The following is a 25348-nucleotide window of genomic DNA, read 5'->3' as shown; positions in this document are numbered from 1 at the left end:
GCTGAAAATTCAGCTTTTCCATCACAGGAATAAATTACATTTGTAAATATATTCAAATAGAAAAGTTATGTTTCACAAAATTACTGTTTTACTGTATGTTTGATGAATTGCAGGTTTGGCAAGAGTCAGTGAAAAAAAAAACATTAAGAAATCTCAGAGATGGGACCAAGTCATTGTTTTGCAAGTCAGAAGTACAGTAAGTCTCGAGTCTTTGCATTCAAGTCCTGAGTCAATACAGAAGTCCTGAGTCAAGTCCTGAGTCAATACAGACAAGTCATGAGTCAAGTCCTGAGTCAATACAGACAAGTCCTGAGTCAAGACAGACAAGTGAGTCAAGTCCTGAGTCAATACAGACAAGTCCTGATTCAAGTCCTGAGTCAATACAGACAAGTCCTGTGTCAATACAGACAAGTCCTGAGTCAAGTCCTGAGTCAATACAGACAAGTCCTGAGTCAGTAACAAGACAAGTCCCAAGTCAAGTCCCGAGTCAAGACAGGCACAAGTTGCATGTCGTCAACCTTAAGCTTAAGCTTTAAGCTATAAGTCCTATAAGCAAGTCATAAGTGCTCTTACTTTTCTAACTAAAGTTAAAAAAGTGAAATCATAATCAACCACCCATTTAAATGTCGGAAACATTAAGTTAACATTATGTGGTTGACTTAGTACCAGCCAAAGCGCGAAAGCAGCGCTAATCATACAAGTGTGATCATCATACCTTTCAGTGGCCAGGTTATAGAGTCTGGGAAACTACGTCATTGCGCATTGGATTCAGGGTAGTCACTGCTATGTTTTATGACACGCCCAGGAGCAAACAATGATAACAAATACAAATCACGATCACTAGAGACAAAACGATTGTATTTACGTTAATACTTTTTAAGTAATTAAAATTAGCCTACACTCTGATCTTTGGTTTGAGAAAGTAGGCCATAAAGACATTCCAAGTCACAGGGCTCAAGACCGAGTCATTGGTGTCAAAGTCTAAGTCAAGTCTCAAGTCTTCTTTGATTATGTCGAGTCGAGTCGCAACTTCACAAGTCATCAAATTTGAGACTCGGTAAAGTCACAAACATTTACAAATTTATCTATTTACATTTCAATAAGTATTTGACTTTTTAAATCAGATGGATGTAATAGTCAGGTAAAAACAACACCAAAAGAGAGCAGTTCCTTTAATTTGTTTACATCCCGTGGTTTTATAGTTTTTTAATGGTTTAGTCAAATGGTGCCATGGGTCACAGCTCTGATAAATTACACCATCACAATCTTCTGAAATCTATTGCTACTTCCGTAAAGTATATCAAGCTAATCTAAATATCAACTTCCTCTGTCTGTGGTGTTGTGTATGTGCCGTTCGCACTGATAACATCAGCCATGACAGACAAAAGTGAGTGTCAAACATACCTTCAGTCAGACTGACAGAAATAACAAGCATCAGCACAGCCACTCTTATCCCCATTTTTGTGTTTGGAAAGGTCCTCACTCGGAAATGGTGAATACACGGGCAGTTCAAGAGGATCTTTACCAGAGTTAACAATTGTTGGGTTGGAAATCATCTACTATATAGACACATGAGGAGCTAGTCTTTATCTACTTGTGTCTTTCTGGGGCAGAATGAGGCTACTCATCACCACAAACCACAACATGTAAGCAGTAGGGGAAGCTCATGTAACTTTATGAGAAAAAGCAGGTTTGGTTTCCTGCTACACTCGTTTTTGCCTTCACTTTAAAAAACATGTGAGACGGAGATGCTATCATAGTTGTACAAACCTATTGAGATCGCTTTCCAACAAAATCATAACCCGACGTGTGTGGCTTTTAGTAAAGTGGTACTTGAAGTAATTAGGATTTGACTCCTGAAACTGACATTTACATTTTAATATTTGTAGCACTCTCCATTTTCCTTAACACACAAATCCTTAAAAAACTTTCCATGAGCTCAAATAATTAACTATGTAAATACTTAACACTTGAGCAAGACAACGACAAAAATCCCCTTTCACTCACGACTTTTTGGGGTTTTCCTTTGATAAAACAGCAATACCCAGAGTCCCTTACTTTATCGGAAATGACGTTGCACAGACCCGTCCCTCGTCGCCTTGCAAAATAATCGCGCTTTGTCTAATCCAACATGTCTGCGCCCGCAGAGATAGTTCTATCCGCAGATTCAGCGGGTCAGCTGTTTAACTGTGCAGTTTTCGACCCTAATTCCGGGGCAGAGTTCTTGACATATCGCGGGGGTAACACCTCCTCCAGGTCTTTAACAGTCTTGAACGGAGAATACATATTAGGAGCTCAACTCTGCAAGAACTTCATAAACGTGTGGGAGATCCAGAGAAAGGTGGGTAACGTTAGAGCTGATGCATATACTGGAAATAAACATCACTGGTATTATACTCAATAAATAAGTAATAAAGGCAGAATTGTTCAGAACAAGTGTTCTTCAGTGTAATTTTAAAAAGAGTTGTGTGTGTAACAGTGTGAATAGCTGACATGTCAAGCCGGGTTGCCAGGTCTTAACAACAAAACCCGCCAAATAGCTAATCAAAAATCAAAACTAACGTTAGACCAATCAAAGCAAAAACAGGCAGTAATGACACCGAAATTTTAAATAGTGAAAATTATCTTTTCCAATTTCGATTTCCTAACTATATACATTTAAACATTATTAAACGGTACAAAAAGAACATATAATCAAATTACAAGCAATAGCACAGATAAATACACTAGAACAAAGATACAAATGAAATAAACAGTACTTTTCAGGTAGGTCTAAGTAGTTTTCAGGTAGGCTATAGAAATTGAATAAAGTAATCAAATGTAAAATAACACTGCATAGTTTTCACTGTATAAATTAAATAATATAGATTAATCCTTAATGAAGTTACAAAAGTTTTTTGGTCAAGAGCAGTCAGAAGTTTTGTCTATGTCTTTTGTTGTTTGATTAACATTTAAAACACAGAGGGCAGCAGGAATATTAGGCTGCCGTCACTTTAATACCTGCTTCAGACAAATCACATGGATCTAATAAACTTGGGCACGGCATGTATGTAGACTGTGTGATGATGACACCTATTGAGTCGTAGGCTACCTTGCAAGTTCCTATAGAATAATAAAACGTCTTCAGCGTGCGCTAGTGGTAAAAGCGAAAGAAGAGAATATGGACGTTGTCATCATGGCTAGGGAAAAGAAGCCAACTTGGCTTGCCAATTTTGCAAATGGAGCTTGAGGTAGAAGCTTTAGGTTTTAGCACCATGTCGCGTTGATCAATACGGCCTTTCATGTTGCATTTTTATTGGCTAGTCAGTAGATGTAGCATATGTCGTAGCAGCAAACACACTGTGAGATGATCATTCTAAATTTCTATTTCTATCACTAAATTATCGCAGGCTATCTTTGCTCGCAACGGAAGAATTGGTTTGACAATGGAAGAATATATATGCAGGAAACTTACATCCTCATAAACTCCTACACCTAAACTCCTAAGCTAGGTCGGCATGACATGTCAAATGCTAAAACAAAAGAAACTAAGATATCTCTCCTAATATGAGGATGTGAGTACAACAACATACATATTCTTGGAGAATACTACACGTAAATATCAATCAAACAGAATAAAAGATAAACCTAAATGAGTAACAATAATGAGTACATGCTTGAATATTCTGTATGATGGAGGTTAATATATGAATTATGGATATCTGAATACATGAATATACAGATAAAATTAATAAGGAACAATTCATAAATGAATAAAATGGATAGGAAAAATATGAATTAAGAAAATCATCACAAACATTGACCGTTTCGATTAGGGCTGTGTTGAAAAAATCGATTCACCGATTCTGAATCGATTTTCATATTAATTTCTAAAGATCGATCCGTAACTCAGAGGATCGATTTTCCCCGTGAACTTTAACTTGCCGCGTCATTGAATTCACGCATGCGCGCGAGGTGGAAGGACATTAAAACAACGTCAGTAACGTTAAGCAAGCGGTTGCTTTGAAAACTCCAGAAACGCTCAAAGCTGCGATCTGGCACCATTTCGGGTTCAGAAGCAATGCAGAGAACGAGCTTGACAAAAGCAAAGGTTTTGTAAGTTCAAGTTTTATTTACATTCTGTGTAATAGAGATGCGCGGTTGGCGGTTACAGCCGCGGACTCCGCGGATAAACCGTGGATCGGGCGGATGACGTGACGAAAAATTATATTTTAATTAAATTCGGATGGGTGGCGGGCGGTTAACCAATTAAATAAAAAATATATGCATACATTAAGCGGATGGCGGGCGGGTGCGGTTTTGAAAATTGGTCAAAAACGTTGGTGCGGACGGATGAGTTTTGTGATGCGGTTGAAATAATAGCCCATCCGCGCATCTCGTTGTCTGTTTACTGTGAAGCCAGTAACCAACAATCTGTTTACATTTGCACTGGCTTAGAATAAATGTGTTCTAAATGTTGATCATTAAAATAAAAAATAAAGGTGCATTTGCATCTGAACTGTAGCAGCTTTTTGGAAAATTCTTAATGTCATTTTTAATAATACATCAGGTTCGCGTCTAAATAATCTGTCTAATACTGCTGATATACCTCTGCGTCCTCGGTCGTCTACACCAGTGCAAGTTTGTGAAAGCAGTTGTATCAACACTCTGGAAGGGGGATTGTTCTTTACAACCACCAATACTCCATTAATTTGCAGTTGAATGTCTATAATAATAGTATCAATATGTTGCATAACTACAGTCCTGTAATTCAGGTAACAGCTGGAAAAAAATGCTTTTTTCAAAAACCATTATCTAAATCTCGAAGATCGGATCGGATCAGATCGGATCGAATCGAATCGAATCGAATAATGATAATCGATTCAAGAGCTTGAGAATCGGAATCGAATCGATTCTTGAAATTTGAATCGAAACCCAGCCCTAGTTTCGATACACCAACATGTATTTTCTGAGCTTATTAAAATAAATGACATGAAAGGCTTTTTAAAAATTAAAACTTTGTTACATGTAGCATCTAATTGAAAGCAAAAAAGGTTATTGAAATTGTGAAAAATGTGACCTAAAGTATAAACTTTCCTTTATACATAAATATTATTATACAAAAATCAATGTTATTTGTCAGATGAATAGACACACTGCAGTCATCACTGCTAATATAAAGTCCAGCTTTTCCATTTTTTTAATAAGCATTATTGACACATATCAGATCATGATATAATTAGTAGTAATCAACTAAATATTGAATAAATTGTTGTAGAACAACAGTGTATTAGGTTATCATTGCCACCAGAGATTAATTAAGTCGCTGTTTATATAGATGATGGTGTTGTGACCCTGGTTTCACCCTTTTTTAAACACAATAAGTACTTATGTTTGACATGTTGCTAATGTGCAAAATTGGGGTAGATTATATTTCCCGAAATCCCTAACCCGAGACAAATCTTTCTGACTCAACTCCTTGAGTGATTACATCCAATCAACCAAGCATGAGCACAAGACATTTGACAGCCAGATGTAGACATGTTTTAACTGTTTTAGTTTAATAAATGAACACTGGACACAAACTTCATTATTTCGCCCTCACCATCTCTCTGCTGTTGTGTAGTTAAAACTGAACCTGTCAGACCATTTAAAAATATGAACAATAGAAAACTTGTACCACCAGCCAGAAATATGTGCTCTCAAATAAAGGCATCTTCAACGGCTGTGAATCTATGACAATCTGTGATGGTCATTAGTCATTGCTTGTTCATTTCATATTGAACATATTGCAACAACTCTTCTAAATGCCCAGAACAAAGCTGTTCTGCTCTGAATAACTTTTTGATTCTGTACATCATTACCTTTCAGGACCAGCTTCAGCAGAAGATTGTGTGTCCTGGGATTGTTACGTGTCTCTGTGCATCTCCTAATGGCCTCTATGTACTGGCAGGCATTGCTGAAGCTATATACCTGTGGGAGGTGAGGAGATTTGTTTTGGTTATCAAAGAATATAACATAATTTGACCTTGTTTTGACATGATTCTCAAAATACATACAAAATTTGACTTAAAATTCACAAAATAGTTTTGAACAAATGTCAGGGTGGTGCAACTCATATCATAATAAAACTGTGATTGTGTGTCAAGGTCACTTAGTCTTTTAAAATATCAAATATTAAGACATGTTAGTTCAGGTTGTAAAGTGTCATATGGTGCGACTCCCCAAAAACGTAGTAATATTTATGAATTACCAATATTTGTAAAAAGAAAAAAAAAGAAGTTTATCTTAAATACATTTAAAAACCTTTTTGGAAATAATAATAATAAAGATGTGTGCACTCATATATTTAAGACTTAAGGAAAATATGTACTTTTTACTTGATGGTACTCCACATTAATTTGTAATTAAAATAAATTTCTGTTAAAAATGGCATAATATATATTTTTTAAAACCATATGAAACCAACATGAATGCAAAGAGTCAGAGTACATTTCTATGAACTTGGCACATTTAGTAATTGGTCTTTTAAGCTAGATTTTTCCTATTCTTCATTGTGAACACAATTTATTTTTCATTCAGTCTTGTGACAAGTGACTTACAGTTGTCTCTGCATATTAAGCTGGGACAGGAGTCATATTTTTTTTATAGTATTAACTTTTAATACTTTCTAATAGGTGTCAACAGGAAATTTGCTGGCTATTTTGAGTCGCCACTATCAAGACCTGAGCTGCATCCATTTCACTGATGACAGCAGTCATTTTGTTTCAGGAGGAAAAGACAATCTGGCTCTCATATGGAATCTCTCCAGGTGCGTTAAAAGCTTCATTAATCATTCTTTTGTTTACTATGTTAATTGTGGATATGAGTGAAGTCTTGACCTCAATAAGTGTCACCAAATCTACAGAGGTTTCCTCAGTTATCACTTACACATGCAGGAGGACATATTGATATAGGTTTTTTGTTTTTTCCTGACTTGAGTAATGAACTTTCAAATATTTGGCACACTGGTAGAAAAGGAGAGAAGTCCAATAAATACATGCATTTATAATTCTCTCATAATACACCAGCTCTTGAAGCGACATCATAAATTTAGTTAAAGACTCATTTTTAGAGGTGATATTGTTAAATCGCTGCTTGTCTTCTCATATTCAGTGTTTGGCAGGAGTGTGTAGTGGAACTCTGAATCTCTGGAATATTGAGAGATGAGACTAGAATATTAATATGACACAATGAATGGAAAAAACTATGCTCAAGTGTACCTAGAACAAAAGCGGTTTTAAACGCAAATGGTGATCACACCAAATATTGATTTGATTTACTTAATAGAAGTTAATTGATAAATAAAATCTATTTATGACATTATTTTTGAAAGCATCCTCAATTTACAGCATTTTTACACAAGTGCCTAAAACATTTCACACTAGTGTAGCTTTGCAGGAAGGTTTCTTCACTAATCTTGGAGACGTTGCAGCAGTTATTCTGGATTTAGTTGGTCTCAGTTTTTTCTGTTTCTTTATGTAATCATAGACTCGATGATACAATTAATGCAAAAGGAATGTTTGGAAATTTAAGCTGATATTTCCTACTGACACACTACAGCAAACCATTTTTTGGGGGTGGAAATACAAACGTGCCTATGACTTTTGCACAGCACTGTATATATTTGCACAGTATTTTATATATACTGTATATATACTATATATATACTATATATATATATATATATATATGAAGAGTTCAGATGCAAAAGCCTCTAAGTGCCATCTGAAATTTTCTTCTAGAATGATAATTTTTTAGCTAAATAAATTGACCTGTGACATATTATACCCAAAAAGTTTTCATACAGTGGACTACCAGTAAAATGTATAAAAATTTGGGACCAAAAATTATTTAGACACTTTGACCTGACCATGTTTTGCTTAAGTGCTTTTTCTTCAGTTGCTAATGCGACCTTTTTACACGTCCTTCTTGGGAAATTGTTTGGCCCCCATTAGGACAACAGCTTATAAATCATACTACAAGTTTTTTGAAAATGTAAAAATACAGTAAGTTTTCTGTGAGGGTTGTTTTTAGGAGTAGGGTTAGGGGATACAGTTTCTACAGTATAAAAATCATTATGTCTATGGATTGTCCCATAAAACATGAAAACCCAATGTGTGTGTTTGTTAGAGTATGTTTGAATTTGAGAATGTAATTGAGTTAGTAAGTCTGGTCAGGTTAGTCTGTAATATTTAAAAGTGGGGATACCACTGTTAGTACATGAGCCATATCTTCCCATACATTACCATTAATCAGATAATGAGTGCTTTGGCCAGTTGTTCACACTTACTATTTCCCTCTAGATTAATGATTTCAGTTAGGCTGTATTTTAGACCTGCTGGTTTATTTTAATGGCTTCTGGTCACACCATATTTTAAATGTCACTGTTTAAGTGAAAAACCTTTGGGAAGTTATTCTGTCCTGCAGTGTGACATGCTACATTCCATCTTTAATATTTATCAAATCAAAAACTAATTATTTTGTCATATTCAAAAATTGTCATACTGCAGGAGCAGCAATTAAAATGAATTAGTGAAGTCAAGAACTGGTCAATACATTTTAAAAAGAATTTACCTAAAGTCTTTGTAATGTGTCTGTATTTTTTACTATTGTGTTTGTTTACAATTTTCGACTTTAATACAGTAAGGAAAATCAGACACAAGTAAATAAATAATTTACATTTCCACGTTATAAATATTAATAACATCACTTAAAGACAGTACGACAAATTCCTCTTACAAAAAGAAAAATATCACAATGCAAAAAATAATAAAATAAAAATCCTAATGTCCCAAAAATAAGCTTTTGTTTTTTTTGTGGCCTTTTTATGACCTTTATATGTTCTTGTCAGGCTTTCTGATATGAAACCCAGATATATCCTCGCTGTCTCAGGATTGCTTTCACGTTACGGCCAGTAGATGGCACCATGGTTTCAATGTATTACAACAGGTGCAGGTGGTGAAATAAATCTAGATAAACAACCTTACATCTCCACTTTGTTTCAAAATTGCTTTAAGAAAATCTCAACCACAGTAATGATATAAAACATATGAAAAACGACTTTCAAGCATCTAAAACCCGCAGCTCTCCTTCCTGTAGCCTCAGGTGTTTATTCTCACTTCTTTCAGATGTTGTGGCAATTCAACTTCCAAGCTGTCTGTGTTCCGCCGATCTGTCCATCTGTATCATACTGTGCTGCTATTGTTATTGATCTGAAAAGAAAAAAACATACTTTTGAAGCTGAAGAGTTGAGACTGATAAGCAAAGTCATTCACCTCATTCAAAGCTCTCTGAGCATTATCATTTATGAGGAATGCACAAACTTGTGATATTACTTTGAAGACTTGCAGTTTTAGGCTCCTTGCTGTATTTTTCTGACATAACTGCGGATTTTAAACTGAATGTTGGAGAAGACAAGCGATTTCTCGCAATGACAGACACTCAGGAATCCCAAATGAAGGTCCAGAGCACATCATGTTTGTTTGACAGCATTAGCTAAGGTAAACCAGGCCCAAGGGCTTCAATATATGAAAGAAGAAGGCAAGAGAGACCCGCACAGCCATCAAACCAGGATGAATAATTCAGCGTCTCTCTCTGAGTTTTGAAAGGAGATGACGCGCATCTATTATTCTGTATTGCTATCACCCGACAGAATAACCTCTAAGCCATCACTATAATCAACATTCCCTGACCCTCACATGCTGCTGGTCCAGTGTGAGTTCACTGCGCTCTGTTTGAGCTGCCTATCTAGATGGCATTTTAGGGGCCACAAATGCATAGAACATTTTTGAACGTGCCTATGATGACTAAATACTAATTTATTTCAACATGCAGTACAAAAAAGCAATCCATATGCACAGTGATCTGAATATACCTTTTCTATGATGAGCATGTTTTTATTTCTGAATTGCAGTTCACTTATTTTAAAGGGGTATCAACTCAAATATGAAGGGTGATACAGCTGTCCTCATGTCATAAAGAGAATTAATAAGATTTTCTTTTCAAGAATTTAAGTAGTTTGGCATAATCTTTTATTATTCAAAGTCATGTCTTTTAATCAGATAATTTGACACGGCAAGGTTAGTTCAGGATGTAAAATGCTATTCAATGATGTAATTGTTAACTAAAACGGCAAATAAGGTTTCACTATAGTTAACATTGGTTAATTACATTAGTTAACATGAGTGTAACAATGAACAATACTTCTACAGCGTTTATTAATCTTAAAGTAAATCTCAGCATTTATACCTTTTTAAGATTAAAAGTTCTATTTGTTAACATTAGTTAATGCACTGTGATCTAACATGATCATTTTTGTTAACTAACATTATGAAAGGTTAATAAATGCTGTGAGAATAATGTATATACCGGTATATATATATATATATATAACAAAAAATTGAATGAAAACTGAAAATATAAAAACATTTTAATAAATTAAGCTAATCCAACATATTAATAAATATTATTATAATATGATAATGCTGAAATTAATACTAAAATAACACTGATGATAACGTAATGATATTTTTTAATCTGTAAAAAAATTATGATTAGGATGTGCTACTACTTTTTAACTTGGTTACACCACATGACATCACATTTAAACACTTTCTTGAGAATTATATAAAGGTTTTTTAGAATAGGAAACAAACACGAATAGGAATAGGTGGTTGAGGAGATTCCCCCTTCTATGTAAAGCAAGCACTTATTATTATTATTTATAAGAACTTGGCACATGTTTTTTTTTTCTTTATTGTGGACAATATCATTAACCCTATTACCTGGAAAAAGCCTCTCCCACTCAATGGCAGTTGTTCAGCTGGCGCATGCTCCTCTGGAACTACATGACTTCACTGGGATCACGTTTTGTTGTTTGCCTGATGCATTCATGTTTATCCTCAGCAACACACTAGGCTCTTATTGATTCATTAAGACAGCCGTTTAATTGTGTTTGCCCGTAAACGTCACCCCTGTTCCGCACTCAGGTTTCTGCTGTAAGTTGAACCGTGTTGTTTGTGTTGACTGTGACCTTGCTGCTGAACGAACATCGGCAAGCACAGCGCAGCATGAAGAATGAAGCGCTGTGAAGAACGAGGGGAATCTAAAGTGTGAGAGGTTGACACAGGCTCACCGACAGATGCAGGACAGAGCGAGAGACCTCAAAGTGGTTTGCGCACATTCTTCTTTTTTTAGTTTTTACAAGTTATGTCGACCCAAAGTCACAACAGATGTAAAATCTTACATCTTTGTTTTCACTGTTTTTTTATGTTATTTAATTGTTTTTGCTGATATTGCCCATGCATGTTTTATACATAGCATAAAGGCTATGTAATTATATACATATTTATTTTTCATAAACTTATACAAAATATCACAATATACACGTTTTTATGGAAAATTTTCAGTTTAGAAAGTGAGTCAGAGAGTCGATTCAGTAACTGATCTGATGTAGTGAGATCATAATAGTGAAGGCATTCGTCAGACTGTTTCAAACTGAGTCTTTTTGAACTCTTTGTTTTTAACAAAGATGTTACATTATAGATCTAATTACTAGCTTGTTTCAAATTTTCAAAGAAATAATGTAAGTATTTCTAACAAACATAAAAATCATTGTTCTTTACCATCTCACAATGTTCTTTATGATGTCATAATGTCCGTTATGATGTTATAATGGCCTTTAATGGTGGCATATTGTCCTTCATTGTGACATTTTGTCCTTTAAGTCACTGTGGCAATTATATATATATATATATATATATATGTATATATATATGTATATATATTATTTTCTGGTAAAACAGTATTTCATAGAGACCTGGATCAAGGGTGAGCTTTTTTTTTTTTTAAGAAACTGGGGATGTTGATATATTAACCTATATTCTAAAAGTTTATTTACATTTGGATTTATTTAGTTAAATTAAGTTAGATGTTTTTTTAATATAATAAAATAATTTTAAGTCATCCTGTGACCTCCTTGGAAGATTAATGAGTTGAGAACCACTTCATTTTCCGCGTTCCGCTCCGTCTCGTGCACAATTGAGAGTGCGAGTTTTTCAAAGTTTTTTTTTCTTTGAGAGTGGAAAGACACGTTTGGCCAAGTGGACTGTCACTCACATTCAAGTCACTCGCACGTGCACTGTTGTACGCGCACCGGACACTGCATGAGGACGGTGTGCGCGGATGTCCTCGGGCCCTCTTGATGACAAAAACTTCTGAAAGTATACTTTGGGCTTTAGGCTGCTATGAAAACTTGCGTGAAAACTGCGTAAATGAGCTGTGGATAGACGCCATTGACCCTCACTCATGAATATGAAACTCAATCAGTTCAGATCATAAATTAACCACACTCTCTCACATAAAAACACAGATGTGTATCACAGATGTTGTTTAAGACAGGTCGGCCCCTGAGCTTACCCAGCGGTGCTGCGTCATACAGTGGTGCTGACAGAATGGGGTTCAATTCTGTCTCATCTCACTTTATCTGTCCTTGTTTCCATCTGGATCTCCTTCTCTTCTCTCCATCTCTCTCATTCAATCAATCATTTTCAAGCTAATGACTCTACATTCTAACAAGTTCAGTTTACTGAAATAAATGTTTGCCTTATTTTTGCAAAGCAAAAGTGAAGTTAAGTAAATGGTATCAGTTAAGAAAGCAAACTCTTCCTCCATAATGGAGTATTAGACAGTTTAATAAAATATTTATCAACTGAGAAGAAAACAAGTAACAAAAATCTCAATTTGAATAAAAGTTCAACACATGCTCATTGGAAAAAACGTTTTGCAAAACTCAAAACATACAAATCACAGCAGTTTCCAGCTGAAATGAACATTTGAGGTAGTAAAACCGCAACAACTTGTATTCCTTTTCACAGAAAATTATGATTAAAGGGGCAAATTATCAATTAATAAAGACTTATTCTTATGCAATTCCTTGCACAATACCATGCTATGGCCTCAAAATGCCTCATTTGTAAACTAATACATTTTGACATTTGCATCACATAACCAGATCCATATGTGAGGCTTTTCTGAAGTTGTAAACTTTCTCAGTATTTCACTCGCATTCGCGACTAAAAATAGATGTGTGCGAACTGCAAAATGTATTTAGGTGCACGTGTGCGAATACATTTAAAAAAATAAATAAATTAAACAACGACGCTGTCTCTGCGCTGAACAAATGTTGTCTGTTGAAAAAATAATAATAATCAGGTAATCCACACAAACACGCATTCTGTTTAAACCTGGCCACTTCATGCGCTTTCTCCGATCTGATCGTGAAAAGACCAGGTGTGAATGCCCTCCGAAACGCATTTGGGAAGGATTTAAATCTGATCGCTCAAACCACTTCAGGAGGAGGTCTACAGGCCCCTAGACACCATTTAAAAAAGAAAAAACTTAAATTAAAGTTAACATGCAGCGAACTAGATACGCAACATAGTAGTCATTATTTCAAAAGACCAAGTGCAGAAACTGAAGTTACGACCGAAACAGTCGACACGGAGGAAGATATGGAGGTGGAAGTCCACAAAAACTCATTTTCGAGGACAACTTGATGTACCGCAAGTACTGCAAAGGGCAGAAGCAAGCAGGCATTTTTCTGTGTTGTTTTTAGCACTTTATACTTTATTGAGGTGTTCATACTTTTTATACATTTGGAAGTAAAACTAATTATATATTTATTAAAGGGATAGTTCACCCAAAAATGAAAATTCTGTCATTTATTATTAATTCTCTCCCTCATGTCGTTCCAAACCCGTAAGACTTTCCCTCTTCTTCAGAATACAAATGAAGATATTTTTGATGAAATCTGAGAGATTTCTATCCCTCCATTGACAGCCTACACAACTGACACTTGATGCTTTAAAAAAGTTCATAAAGAGATTGTAAAACTAATCCATATGAATTGAGCATTTTAATCCAAAATTTCTAAAGAAACACAATCCCTTTCTACGATGAACAGATTGAATTTAGGCTTTTATTCACATATAAACATTGATCAGCGAACATAAACAAAAGCTCAACTGAATCTGCTTGACACGCGAGAACAAACCTCTTGCAGAAGCTCAAAAGGGCCAAAACCTCATTGGTTCTCGCATGTTAAGCGAACATGCTTGAGCATGTAACCATGTCAGATCTAATATTATTTCATGTTATATACATTAAATCTGTATTTAACCTCAAAATAAAAAGAGCTGCTAAAGTTTGATTTTGTGGTGGCTTTAAAATTATATCATTATCTTAATTCAAGTGATGAAGGATTTTGAAAGTCTGACAGTAATCAGTGTTGAGTACTGTAAGGTTAACTCTTCCTGGTTTAAATTGGTGTGAAAACTGTTTGAAAATGATTAACAGTTGAAAACATTCGTTAGAAATTTAGAAAAGTTATCAAAAAGTGATTAAATGTAAAAATAAAAAAGTGATTTAAACTGATGAAATGTAATCAGTTACATTACTGTATTAAAGTAATTGAAATAGTTACCCTACTTATTACATGTCAAATAGGGAAACTTGTAGGCTAATCTGTAACCTATTACATTTCCAAAGTAACCTTCCCAACACTGGTTATAAACTAGTACTTGCAAGGTCACACCACACACCACGAGGTCATTGATGTTTGTATAGAGAGTTTGAATATCAATCTTATTATTACACTTGCACCAAGTATATTATATTATAATTTTTCACATTCATCAATTTAATTAACTCATCACACACATAATGTGATAGGATTGATGACACTCATAATTAATTCTTGTTGTCCTGAGCATGTCATTTATAATAAAGACTTCATAATGGCGAGTTAATAAAAGATGGTGTGTTGTTGTGTTTCAGTGTTGTTCAGCTGGATTCGTCCCGCACACCAGAACCTCGTCACATTCTTTCCCGCCACTCCCTCCCCATCACCGACATCCACTGTGGCCTGATGGGACCACAAGCCCGTGTTGCCACTGCGTCCCTGGACCAAACCGTTAAGGTGAGTTTTGTTCGATCTCTCCTCATATGACCATAAAGGATGTAAATCGCATGCATCATGATATCTGACATTAATGTTTATATTATAGTAATTATAATCCTAAAACAGGGTCCCGGGTGTCCTTAAAAAGTTTTAAAATGTCCTACATTCAGTTTTATCAAATTTAAGATCACAAAATGTCTTAAATATATTAAATGCAGAGGTGTAAAAAGTATTTGAAAATTATGCTTAAAGGGATAGTTCACCCAAAAATGAAAATTAGCCCATGATTTACTCACCCTCAAGTCATCCTAGGTGTATATAACATTCTTCTTTCAGACGAATACAATCGTAGTCCAAAAAAAATGTCCTGGCTCTTCCAATCTTTATAATGGCAGTGGATGGCTGTTTCTGTTTTGAAGTCCATAAAAATCTATCCATCATAAAAGTGCTCCACACGGCTCTTGGGGTTAATAAAGGCCTTCTGAAGTGAAGCGATGCGTTTGTGTAAGAAACATTTTCATATTTAACACGTTACAAAATTCTAGCTTCCGGCCAAATGGCCATATGCAGTCTACTTACGCCTAATACATTAAATATATAGATTATCGGTGCAGAAATCTGGTTATTGCTTTTCTTTTAACACATTATTGTATCAGCAAAATCCAGTAATCTACAATTGCATTTCATTCATTTGTGTGCAATCTATTATATTTTTTAAATGGGAGTTTACTTAATCCATTTGTGGTAATAAACAAATTGTTGTCGATTCAGTACTTTTTGAGTCCATGTAGTGCTCAACTAAATTAAGTCTTATTCATATAAAATATAATATAACATATTCATAAAAATATGTATATAATTAATATAATATAGTATATTATGCTAAATATAAATCTATATAAATTTGACATTGTTTGGTAAAACCTGTTTCAATAAAATATAACAGAACATAATATAATGGAATATAATAGGGTTATTCTGTGTCAACTCAACCAGAAGTTGTAATTTCCTGGTGAAAGAAATGCATAAATTAAGTATTTAAAATATTAAATGTCATGGATTATTTATCGAGTAATGCACTATTTTGTAGTGGGGGCCCAATTCACAATTTTCACCTAAGATTAGTAGCATAATTTGTGGGGTTTGTGGAATGACTTTAGAATGATGTTTTATTTTTGCACAGATATTGGTGGGTATTTTAGTCAAATCTGATGGCTTTAGCAATCCTTGTTGAATTGTATGCAAATAATGACAGTTAAAAAAATGGGATAAAGTTTGCATGCATAACTCTCAAGAAGTCTCTTAATTTAATTAAGGCTTTCCTGGGAAAAAATATATCCTTTTTGATGATGATTCTAAAAATTCTCTTTTGGTATCTTTATTTTAAAGGCCTTATAGAGCTGGTAAGTCCCGCCCATCCGTAAAACCCCAAGTGGACCTCTAGGTTGAAAAATCGTCAATGCAAGTGAATGGGAGAAAATAATTATTTTCTGGTCCCGTTTGAATTGTGCCATGAATGTGAACATATGTTGTCTGTGAATTTTTTATATAACTTTTCATGTTACGAGTTTGACAGTATATGGTATGATTCGGCTAGCAGTTGTGGAAAAGACATAACTACATGTCGCCTATGTGACGTCACCCCATAAAGTTGACTTACCCGTGGTTTTCGCCAACCTCAATGATTTTGTCCTCTCCCTGAAAGAAGGCGGTGAAGTGCACCAAAGACACAGCCATGTTTAGCGGGATCCGTGAGCTAGTGTCCGTGTGCGAGTGGTGTTGACGTTTCAAACGCGTCGAGAGTTGTAGTCCACAAAGTGCTCTCACACAAAGTCTAACCGTATCAAACTTCTACCCGCTAAATTGTAGCATTCTTTACACGAAAAGTTATATAAAAAAATTCACAGACAACATATGTTCACATTCATGGCAAAATTCAAACGGGACCAGAAAATAATTATTTTCTCCCATTCACTTGCATTGACGATTTTTCAACCTAGAGTTGAGTTAGCGGAAGGGGCGGGACTTACCAGCTCTATATGGTTCAGCCCCAGACATATATATTTGGGGATTTCAATGTAGCTCCATTTACAAATTGTTGAATTTTACCCATTTTTTTTATGTTTGAAAACAAAGTTTCAGAAATTTGTTTGATTTGACACTAAATGACTAAATAAGAAAAATAATGAACAGATATTTCCATTTCCTGTGTTAAAATAGGGACTTTGTCAAAGAAACGCTGAATGATGGTGCTGACTGTTGAAACAAAATATTTTTTTCCGGGAAAGCCTTAATTTAATTACATAGCAAAGTTTTCTAAATTTAATTCCGTGTTTTTTTCTTTTTTGGTACTGTCTAAATCAATCATAGATCAATAAACAAATAACATTTAGGCAGTGCTGTGCCTCTTAACATAGTTGTAGATGTTTACATCTGTTTGTCTATTTTTTTGTCCAAATAACATTTACTGTAAATGTCAGACCACTTTTTTTAAATGCATCTCCACATCCTTCTAGTCTGCATGTGCCACTCACTCATCTTTGTGCTTTTTTTAATGCCATCTCCCAACATTTTCTTTTTTTATATGGGATTCAGTTTTTGAAAAATCACTTGAAAAGCATTAATATTTATGAATTAATATTTCTCTGTCGTACGCACCTAAAGCGTTCTCACTTGTAATCCAATTTTTAGCTTATTTAACTTGCTAAACTCTCATGATGACATCAAGAAATCGGGTCATGAATGGGGTACTTGGCTTAATGATGTGCTGTCGTTTCTTCCTTGTTTTATGTGGGAAGATGCTCTTATATTAATGTTGCAGTGATGAGACCTTGGATTGTCATTCAGGGGAAGTTTGCATCCCATTTGTGCTTTCTCTGTTGATGTGCACTTTTTACAGACCTTGTTAGGCATTTACAGCAATCCTGTCTTCCAGCTAAAACACTTTAAAAGGTGTAATTTTGTTTTAAATGCACAATAATGCATGCTTCACCTTCCTCAAGTTTGAAACTTTGCTGAAATGTGATTTTCCTGCTAATGAATATGACATAGGGTCAGTAAGTGTCTGGGCAAGAAGCAAACTGCATAAGCAGCAAGTAGTAGTAGTAGTCCCTGTGCTGCTGTTCACCGCTCAGGGCAGTTTCTCCTGGATGGCTTCAGGCTTCAGGCGACATGCTTGATTTGACTGAGAAGACTATGTAATGATCAATGCAAAAGAGAATGATGTCCCTGAGGGAGGGCTGGAGCCCAGTGCGATGCAGTATGGGCAAGAACGTACTGTTCCACTTGCTCTATGAACTAAACTTGATTTCAGAGATCCATACAATATTAGACGCATCTGATCGTTCACACCAGTTTAAACCTGTTCTATGGTCAACTGATAGTTAATAGGCTAATAAATATACAAATTAAGTCAATTTAAAGCGGTACATAACTGCGGCAGATAAGTAAATAATTAAGTATATATATATATTAGGTCTGTCACCAAAAAATCCTGTTCAATTTTTGAGACATAAGTGTTCATTGAATCGACTGTAAAATCGATTTTCCATGTCTAAAGACGTTTCCATTTTAAACGCCAAATATAGGCAAATCCACGGATAACTAACAGACATTAGGACGAATGTAAAGAGGGCTCTTGAGATGCGTATAAGTCAGCAAAATTTCTGATGATTTATTGGCGTGAATTTTCGTGCACAATGACAAACAGGAGTGCAACAATCTCGAAAAACAATAAGCAGAGTGGACTGCCATAACATAAATGAAAAACATTACTGCAGACTTCAACATGGCTGTGTTTATGCGCCTGATTAGCCCAAATCTGTATCTGTATGCATGAGACTGTCTGAATAGTGGCAGAATTCACTTTTTTGTTGTAAAAAGAGACACATTATGCAGAAGTATAATTTGCTGTTATGTGTGTTTGTCAGAGCCTGTAGTTGCTGTGTGACGCACGTTCGCTGCGGGCGTATCGTGACGAGCTGGACGCGCTCCGAGAGAACGCCGTTAAAATCGATTTCCTATTTTCGTTTTCAAAACTTGTCTTGGTTGGGCCTATTTATATATATACACACACATATATATATATATATATATGTGTATATGTATGTATATATATATGTGTATATATATGTATATGTGTATGTATATGTATGTATGTATATGTGTGTGTGTGTATATATATATATATATTTATATATTACATATATATATATATGTCTCGCACTGAGACATTATACTATTATACTACCAAACATGTATAATACTGTATGATGATTGTTCATATTAAACCATATAGATTTTTGGGTGAATTCAGGTAGGGATGGGTTAAGGGAATGATGTGTAAATTGGGAGGTGATCAACTCAAGAGAGTTAAAATATTAATTTCCTTTGTTTTCTCAGAGAGTAGCCCTCTCTTCAAGTTCTTCCAGATTCTCCAGTCTGACAGTACCGAACAACAAGAGATTTTTTGATACTCAATGGTATCGAGGAAATTCGGTCTGTGCCTAAAAAGTATTGAACTCGATACTCAACCCTAGTGTTGAGATCAATGGTATCCAGGGTAATGTCAGAAGTAACTGTTGATATCATATCAAGATTTTTTTCAGGAAAATCACGATTCAATCATATTTTGGTTTTACTATTTTGCAAGTGACTGAGCAGTACAGCCAAACTAATTTCCCTCTTTTAAAAATGTAGCCTTACAAGTAACAAAATATAAAAGAAACAAGAATGACAGACCATTTAGGCCAAAGTAGGGGTGGGCGAAGATGAAAATTTTTATTTCATTATTTTATCTTTGTTATTAAAAATGCGAACAAAGATGCAAATTACAAATACAATATAATATACAAATGAAATAAACAGTGCTTTATTTTTTCACAGTAGGTGTATTTAACAGTACAATTCAAGTAAGAAATTGAATAAACAAGTGTAAAAATAAAATGCTAAATAGACTTCACTGTATAAAATAGCCTATGTATACACTGATTCTTATTAAATGTACTGAAGTTATTTAGTAAAGAGCAGTAATAGGGCCCTATAAAAAATTTTTTTTTTTAAGTTTTATTTTTTCCCAAATTCAGTTTTTTTTTTTTACCCTTTACTGTTATTTTAGTCGTAAAAAGAGTGTGCTTTTAATGTTAATGATTAAAATGTACACAAATAAAATAGGAATGACCTTAAATTTATTGAGGTAACAAACATCACATTTACTCAGTACTTTTCAGGACAAATACTGCATGATACAACATAACACTGCACTCCAAGTACTTCAAGTAACAACAACATATTAATGGTTATGAGCTTTAAACTGTCCAGTAAAATAAATGATATTAGTTTATATAAGTTTAAATAAGTGCTCCATTAGCTTTTTCTTTCAAGTAAAAAAAATAGGACAAAAAAAAAAAAAAAAAATCTCAATTTATACATAAGTTATACATAAAGTACTTCAAAATACAGCAAGTACTCCCTGAGTTATGAAATTAAAGTTGACTTTATCATCATGTAACAGCCAAAAACATTTGATCAAAAGTTACTTGAACAAGCATTCAAGTTGTAGGACTAGTAAATCCTTGTGAGCTAACTTTCTTCATTTAAGCTTCCCACCCACGTGGTGGCCTTGCTAGCGTTATTATCATTGTACTTCTCCTTGTTCTTCACATGGCTTTTGGATAACAAGTGGTCAGTGCATGTATTTTTGCTCTTCCAGTCAAAAACTTACAAAACAAGAGTTCATCTGACAAAAGTCATGTGGGAACTGCTCGGCTTGGTACTGAGGGCTTAGCGTCGAGTTTCTTAACTTTTTCGCAGACGAAAGCAGAGCCGCGGAGAACCGCTTTGCCATGCTTTCATTGTTTTGAATGGGGAGGGGGAGCTGAAATGACGGGAGGGGTTGTGTCGCCCATATTTTCTTCCCCCTGTCTGCATTTCCCCCAGAAATACGTTCTTCTCCCACACAAAAACAGAATTTCATTCCAAATATGTAAAATTCCACAAAATTCCACGTTAACACTAGATTCTGTGTAAATTTGACAATTTCGCGATTCCGTTCGCGATTCCATGATCGCGGAAATTATAGGGCCCTACTGTAAGTGATTTTCCCTTTGTCTTTTGTTGTTTGATTAACATTAATCACATGCGGCACCAGGTTAAGGCTGCTGTCACTTTAAGACCTCTTGCACAGATCTAATATACAGACACGCATCCGGTTTTCTCCCATATGTTTCTGTGGATAGTGTGAAACATGTATTGTTCTCTGATGAGTCCACCTTCACAGTCTTTCCCACATCCGTGAGAGTTACGGTGTGGAGAAGCCCCACAGAGGCTTCACACCCCTGGCTGTTGCTGCGCAGAGTGAAGCACGGGGGTGGATCAATGATGGTTTGGGCAGCAATTATGGAATCGCCTACTGTGCTTGATGGGCTGCCAAGGACTACCGAACCATTCTGGAAGACCATGTGCACCCAATGGTTCAAACATTGTACCCTGAAGGGGTTGCCATGTTTCAGCATGTTAATGCACCAATACACAAAGCAAGACTTGCGACAGAATGGTTTGATGAACATGAAAGTGAAGCTGAACTTCTCCCATGGCCTGCACAGCCACCAGATCTAAATATTTTTGAGCCACTTTGGTCAAAAGACTTCCACCAGCATCACATACTGACCTGGTCACTGTTCTGGAAGAGGAATGGCTCAAAATCCCTCTGGCCACTGTGAAAGACTTGTATCTGTCATTCCCAAGATGAACTGATGCTATATTGGCCGCAAAAGGAGGCCCTACACCATACTAAAAAAGTTTTGGCTCTGTATGATTTTATTTTTAAAATAAAAAAAAAGTCTCTCATGCTTATCACCAAGGCTGCATTTATTTGATCAAAAATACAGTAAAACAATAATATTGTGAAATTTTATTATAGTTATAACTGATTTTTTATTTTAGCATATTTTCAAATGTAATTTAATCCTGTGATGCAAAGCTGAATTTTCAGCAGCCATTACTCCAGTTTTCTCACATGATCCTTCAGAAATCATTTAAATATGGTGATTTGCTGTTCAAGAAACATTTATTCTTATTATTGTCAATGTTAAAAAAAACAGCTTTGCTGTTTAATATTTTGGTCGAAACCATTATACATTTTTTTCAGGTTTCGTTTCCTTGTTCAGAATATATTTTTTTGTAAAATTAGAAATGTCTTCACTGTCAAAATTAGAAATGTCTTTACTGTCACTTTTTAATGTGTCCTTGCTGAATAAAAATATAAATTTCTTAAAAAGACTTTACCCAAAACTTTCAACTTTATATATTGTGTTTACATAATATATAACACATGTTGATAATCAAATATTTATTTAAAGCTTTAGTCCTTAACTTTTGGTGCATTAGCGGTTAATAAACAGAACTACATGCATATTGCAGAAGAACATATTAGCCGGAGCTACTTCTCTGTTTATGTCTATGATGAGTCACCTAGGTACAGTTGATGGGGAGTGCCAAGAAGCATGACTTCAGTTTTGGAACTATTTAAGCACAGGAAGTTCCTAGACATCCATATCTTAATCTCCGAAATACAATTTGATAGATGGGATATGTCTACGTCTTCGCCTGGTTTTGAGTGAATGTAGATCTGGGTATTGTCAGCATAAAAAAATACAGTTAAGGTCAAGAGATCTTAATAATTGACAGAGTGGGAAAACATAAATACTAAAAAACAAAGGACCAAGAATTGAGCCCTGGGGGACATCAGTATTAACAGAACCAACATCTGATCTGTGGCCATCCATAAAAACAAAGTGACTGCGATCAGAAAAATAAGATCTTAACCAGTCCAGGGGTCTCATTTATAAAACTGTGCGTAAGGATCCTTACTAAAAGTGTACGTATGCTCGAAAGTGAAAAATGACGTACTCAGATATTCAGACTTATAAAACCCTGTGTACCCATAACCTGCACAGAATTCCCTTAATCAATCCCAGTCAGCAGAAGATTGTGCGCATGTTTTCCTTCATCTGCCGTCAGATATATATGCTACAATCAGCTTCACTAAACGGCCCAACGCGCTCGTTAGCGTGGACATTTAAGAAAGGATGGGTGTTTTCTTCAAGTGATAGGCTAGAATGAAATTATATTTGTATTATCTTGCTGTATATGTGTAATTTTCTAAAAGTGACCAAAAAGCCATTTCTCCAAAATGTTCGTACGCATGGGTCAGAGTTTTCGTGCAGATGCGCAAATTTTCCGGTCAAGTTTGTTTTTATAAATCACAACTTGTGCGTCGGAAGTGGCATACGCCTCTTTCAGGACCTGTTTTGTGCGTACGCAACGGTTATAAATAAGACCCCAGAGCAGTCTCCGTTACACCAAAGACAGATTCAAGTCGACTAAGTAGTAGTAGTAAGTGATCAACGGTGTCGAAGACTGCACTTAAGTCCAAGAGAATAAGGATTGACAGAACCAGCGTCTGATGCTAATGGGTGTAATTATAGGTGTACCGCAGTTATTCAGGATAAGACAAAAACACGTTTTGGAAAATGTATTCATGATGTACTTGCTTATTATAGGTAGTTTATCATATACCTTTTGTAAATTTTGAATACAAAAAAGTTACGTACTGCAGCTTTATTTATTATGCACAATATTTACTCAGAATCAACCAATAAATCACTCTTTAACTTATAAAATAATCATACATGGATGGTGGAACCCTCCCAGAGATTCTTATGATTAAATCCAGAGTATAAACTGCACTTTTAGATCAAATTCAAGAATGTGAAACTCTAAATCTCAAGCATCAAAATATCAAAGGAGGTAGCAGCAACATCATCCCTCCAAGGTCAGCCAGAGATCGCTCTATGGACTCACTTTAAGTGTTCCTGTGTGATCATTGAACCTCAGCGATGAATAATTTCCAGTCCTTTATGCTGATACACTGTGAAGAAGTGGAGTAGTTATTTGATCCTTCACGCTTTAAGCCTGAAACTTCAGCTCTCAATGCTGATCTATTTTTCACGTCTAACGATATTCCGGTACGATTTTGGTTGAGACTTTATGCCTGCTTTCATTGACATTGCTTTGACAGGATTACGCCAATAATCAAGCCCATTATAAAGAAGCCACAGGCATGACTGATCTACAGACTACATGCTCTGAGGATCTGTCATGAACGACTGGGTCTGCTTAGTCTTTGTTTAAGCTCGAGGTGTGCCTGCGGCACCGCGGTACACAGGCGTTCAATGTCACACTGAGTGCTCTCTCTCATTACCCACAATCCCCCATGGGGATTTTGCAGGACCGGTTGCTGTCATTGTAGATCTCTAGTGAGGAGATATGGGAGAACGAGGTGTGTTTGGCTGTGGTAAAAATAAAGGGGAGTTTACCAAAGGGCGACTGACCCCTCTCTTTCTCCGGACCGTGACTGCCACGCCATCACAGGTGCAGGATGTGGAAGAATCAGCGAACACCCCAAGATCGTTGTAGGAATTAATGTCCTGACAAAACATGCTCATGGCTCCCGTATAATCAGCCTCGTCTCACGCTGTCAAAAACCATTTGAACGCTGTGGCTGCTGTCAGGGTCGCAGGACCTATCTATATCAGAATCGATCAACCCCCATACCCCCATAGGAGTCAGCGATTAAAAATTTGTTTGTGGTGTCCGTGGGAATACCGCTCTCACTGTTTAATTGGGCCAAGGCTGTGACACGTTCTGCTCTCGGCTGTTTTAAGTGATGCTTGTGTCACGGGCTTCCTGTGCAGATACTGTCATGGCTGGTTTAAGGCTGATCCTTACTGACTCACAGACGGCTCTGCTGCCACATGCCTCCAGTCACTTGTGGCAGATAGCAGGGGGTTCATCCGACTGTATTTTGACGTTGATGCATATTCGCCAGCCGTTGTCTTATTCTAGAGAGCTGGATGCCAACGTGAATCTTTTGGGGAAGACCATAGTTTAATATTCATTTTGTTTGTTTAATTTAAGTGACATTGTTATGAACGTATGCAACATTGTGAATGAATAGGGGTGTAACAATATATCGCACAAAAATGCATCAATATGTATCGTGGATAGTGACAATCTGTATTGTAAAATTTCTGTGAGTTTTAGTGTCAGGACTACATCAAACTATTATATATAATGTTGAATTAGGGCTGCACGATATTGGAAAAAAATTACATTGTGATATTTTTTTCCCAACGATATATGTTGTGATTTGCGAGCCATCAATCCAGGCTATAAGTGCTTTAAAACTTTCACAGAGACCTCAAACAGAAAGCACAAAGCCTTTCTTTAAAGCGAATTTCGTTTTGTATTAATTGTATCTTAATTTTAATTAGTGTTTCATTATCCAATTTCCTGGATTTAATAAAT

The 25348-nt window shown here is 35.6% G+C and overlaps 1 protein-coding gene across 1 annotated transcript in view; it reads left to right on the top strand.

Moving 5' to 3' along the window:
- The first annotated feature begins 1408 nt into the window (after positions 1–1408).
- Positions 1409–25348, top strand: part of wdr18 (WD repeat domain 18) — an 87927-nt gene continuing 63987 nt past the window's right edge. The window contains exons 1-4 of the mRNA XM_079858384.1: positions 1409–2341; positions 5851–5961; positions 6657–6790; positions 14857–14998. Of these exons, the coding sequence (XP_079714510.1) occupies positions 2132–2341; positions 5851–5961; positions 6657–6790; positions 14857–14998 (597 nt within the window). The 5' untranslated portion in view covers positions 1409–2131. The remainder of the gene's footprint in view (positions 2342–5850; positions 5962–6656; positions 6791–14856; positions 14999–25348) is intronic.

This window comes from Squalius cephalus (genome assembly GCF_949319135.1).
Source record: "Squalius cephalus genome assembly, chromosome: 22".
Lineage (NCBI taxonomy): Eukaryota > Metazoa > Chordata > Actinopteri > Cypriniformes > Leuciscidae > Squalius > Squalius cephalus.
This window is presented reverse-complemented; position numbering and strand designations above follow the sequence as displayed.